Source organism: Pteropus vampyrus, unplaced genomic scaffold (assembly GCF_000151845.1).
Source record: "Pteropus vampyrus isolate Shadow unplaced genomic scaffold, Pvam_2.0 Scaffold646, whole genome shotgun sequence".
Lineage (NCBI taxonomy): Eukaryota > Metazoa > Chordata > Mammalia > Chiroptera > Pteropodidae > Pteropus > Pteropus vampyrus.
This window is the reverse complement of record NW_011889427.1, coordinates 67,250-70,949: the sequence shown is the minus strand read 5'-3', so window position 1 is coordinate 70,949 and position 3,700 is coordinate 67,250. Positions and strand designations below refer to the sequence as shown.

General features: G+C 52.6%; 1 gene segment (V, D, J or C); it reads left to right on the top strand.

Moving 5' to 3' along the window:
• The first annotated feature begins 855 nt into the window (after positions 1–855).
• On the top strand, positions 856–1,324 carry LOC111733818. The segment is given in 2 exon segments: positions 856–925; positions 1,008–1,324. Coding segments are annotated over 2 exon segments (363 nt in total).
• Positions 1,325–3,700: the final 2,376 nt, after the last annotated feature.

Here is a 3,700-nt window from a genome sequence, read left to right as displayed (position 1 = left end):
TGCTTGGGGACTCCCTGCAGCGTAGTGGGGGGTTACTGAGGCCTATTCACTCTTTCCGGAGGTGATGCATATGGTGTCGCTGAGGGAACATCCCAATGTCAGGGCACAGACATTGAATCCTGGACTGCAGGCACTGCAAGGTCAATGCCCCTGAGCCCACACGGGGCCCTCTCCTGCAGGGTGATGACTCAGTGCAGGGGGCGCTCAGGACCCACTAAGCAGCAGCTTCAGCTCCAGTAGCAGGTGCAGGGGGAGTGAGTAGGGCCTTACTCGGCGGGTCTGGGGCTTCCTCCTTTCATAACATTTAATTAACAGTCAAACATGGATGCTGAAGAAACAACAATGTCCTACTCTGTCAGGACCTTTTGCCAAACTCATGAAAGCAATAGGAACCACACACGAGGAGCAGATCTAGGAAACCTAGTCCTCTGAGTAGTGAGGAGCTGGTGGCAAGGATCGTTGACTAAATCACTAGGTGTTGCATTTAGGAGACAGTCTGACCCTGGAATGAGACATTCTCACTAAGAGCCTAGAACCGGTTCCGGTGTCTCCGTGTCACACAAAGGAGGTGGACAGTGAGGAGAAGTCTTGTGAGACGTGCTCCGCAGTGGCCAGAACTGTGTACAGAGATCAGGGCCCTGGCAGATAACAAATGTCTCCAACAAGAATTGGGACTGGACCCACAAATGCCCATTGTGCATGGTCCTTGTATCATTGACTCTCTCTCAGGTAGGGCCAAGAATTCAGCTATGAATACTGTGCCTCATGAATATGCAAGTGAGCCTAGGAGCACTAGGTTAAGTAGGGACATGTCTGTGTCCTCACAACACCCACCATCACACCTTCTACCACAGAGGCCCTGACAACACCACCCTCAGCATGGACTGGAGCTGGAATGTCCTCCTCCTGGTGGCAGTGGCCACAGGTAAGGGGATCCCCAGCCCTGGGCGGACGAGGGCACCAGGGCCAGTCAGGGCTCTGCACCCACTGCTGTCTCCTCTCCACAGGTGTCCACGCCCAGGTCCAGCTGGTGCAGTCTGGGGCTGAGGTGAGGAAGCCTGGGGCCTCCGTGAAGGTCTCCTGCAAGGCTTCCAGATACACCTTCACCAGTAAATATATGTACTGGGTGCGACAGGCACAAGGTCAAGGGCTTGAGTGGATGGGAAGAATTGATCCTGAAGATAGTAGCACAAGCTATGCGCAGAAGTTCCAGGGCAGAGTCACCATCACCGCAGACACATCCACCAGCACAGCCTACATGGAGCTGAGCAGTCTGAGGCCTGAGGACACGGCCACATATTACTGTGTGAGAGACACAGTGTGACGACCCACATCCTGCGAGTGACAGAAACCCTGAGGGAGAGGGCAGCTGTGTGGGGCTGAGGAAGGAAGGGAACATTTATTCCCCTGAAGTTCTCACACAGAGTCAGGTACCAGAGATGGAGAAGAAGATCTCAAATGCTCATCTGTCATTCAGGGAAAGGTGTCATGAGTCCAGGTGTCCTGCAGGAAGACGCAGGGTCGCCATTTCCTGACAGGTCCTTATCATTTGTCATTGCTTCTGCAGAGGGCACCGTTGCACCTCCCTGGTCTCTGGATGAGGGAGTTAGTTCAGGCATCATCTGGGATTACGTGTTGGTGTCAGATTCAGGGTTTGGACTGCAGATCCCCCGGCCATTCCTCCCACGTTCCCCTGTGTCTGAAAAGGGAATGATGCTTCAATATAGGAAAGTATAAAGAATGAAGGATGAACTCCTACTGCCCAGTCTGAGGTCCAGCACCAGGCCCATGACCTTCTGGGAGGACGATCCTGACTCCTGGTAGCAAAGTCATGGTGACGGGTGAGCCAGGTTCTAGCACAGTCCACCTCAGTTCTCTCCTGCAGGGCTGAGCTCCTGAAGAGGCTCCTCCCCTCCTACCACAGCCTCCTGTGTCCCTGTCCCTGGGGCAGGACTGCTGTCCTCACACACGGGGAGCACCGTGGGGAGACCTTTGATGATGTGGGACCCACGTCCAGTCTTGTGACTTCCCTGTCCCTGCTGAATCACAGTACCACACACTCAGAGTACAGTCTACACACATTGACGTTCACAGTCTAGAGGTCAAAGCAAAAAGTCAGTCTCCCTGGACAGACTTCAAGGTGCTGGCAGGACCACAGATGCTCAGAGGTTTAGGGGGCTGGATTTGAACACGTGTGCTCCTCAACATTACATATTGAAATTTTATCCCCACAAAAGACCGTGTTAGGGGTTGGGGTGTTTGGAAGGCGCTGGATGACAAGGCCAGGGTTCTCATGAAGTGGATTAGCACCTGACTAAATCAGGCCACAGAGACCATGTGTGTCACTTCCTCCACCTGAGGACACTGCAAGAGCAAACCAGATATGACCCAGGAAGAGGATTCTCCCCAATGGTGACCATGCTGGCACCTCGATCCTGGATTCCCACCTCCTGAACCTTGAGAAGTGAATGGTTGTTAACATTAAATTACTCAGAAGGTTTTGTTCTCTTACTGTAGCCTGAGCAAACTCAGACAGTGGTCTGCTTCTGTGTCTTTCCTGGTTCAAGAGCCGCTTTCCTTACATCCTGACTCATGCCCCGTTCTCCAGCCCCACAGGTGGAGGAAGACACCTTACATCACTGGTCACATTGCTTTCTCCTCTAGAGTCTAATCTCTGCCTCGCTCTGGCGTGAAGACTTGTGGCTGCATTAGGATTCTCTCAGATAAAACCAGAAGCCATTTACCTCAAGATGTCTAATGGACCTGGAATGACAACGTGCCTATTCCCCCTGGAACAGTCACAGCTTCCGAGCACAGAGCCACTGAAACAGCCCAGCCCTCCGAATACTCACATCCATCCCACAGGCCAGTTCCACTAAGCACATCCTAACATCCCCCAAAGCTGACTCATTAAAGCATGACCTGAAGCCCAAAATACCGAAGAGCATCATGTCCAAAGTCCCAAGTGTAAACTCTAACTCAGGTGTCAGTGAGGATTCGGGTGCATGCATCCTGGGGCATAACCCTCTCCACTTGCAGACCTGTGATCCTAGAAGACCGGTTACCTCATTCTAAAATGCACTTTAGGGCAGGCACATGGTCACAGTCCAGACCCCTCCCTTCCTAAGAGAGGAAATGAAATTAGAGAGAAATCACCAGCTGAAGATGATTTTACACACATCTGAGAGAACTCCATTGGGCCTTAGGACCTGGGGATGAGCTGCTGTGGCTCAGACCCAACCTCTGGCCTGTCGCTCTGCCCTCGGATCCACCTTCCTGTGTCCTGAGGAGCCCCCTGATGGAAGAGCATCCTGCTCATCACATGTGTTCTGCAGGAGATGATTGAGACTTGACGTTTCTTTCACTTTATTCTCTCTCTGTGACTTGAAAAATGTCCACCAACAATTATCACATTGGAAGTAAAGTTTTAGTTAAGACAGTTGCAACTGCAGTATCGCCACAGGAGAGAAGCAGGGGCACCGCTGGGAGCAGCAGTGGCAGCTGGGGACTTGTGGCCTTGGGGTAGATGGTGGGGTCAGTTGACAGAAGTTACTGAGAGGGGACATGGTTTGCACAAGCGGGTCCATAAGTCTGTACCGGGAGGGACGCACCACTGAATGCTGGGTAAGGGGAGGGCCTGGGCGAGTCTCTGTTTCTCTGTGGGGCTTTGAAGGAAAAGTGTACTCAGGACACCAGGGGG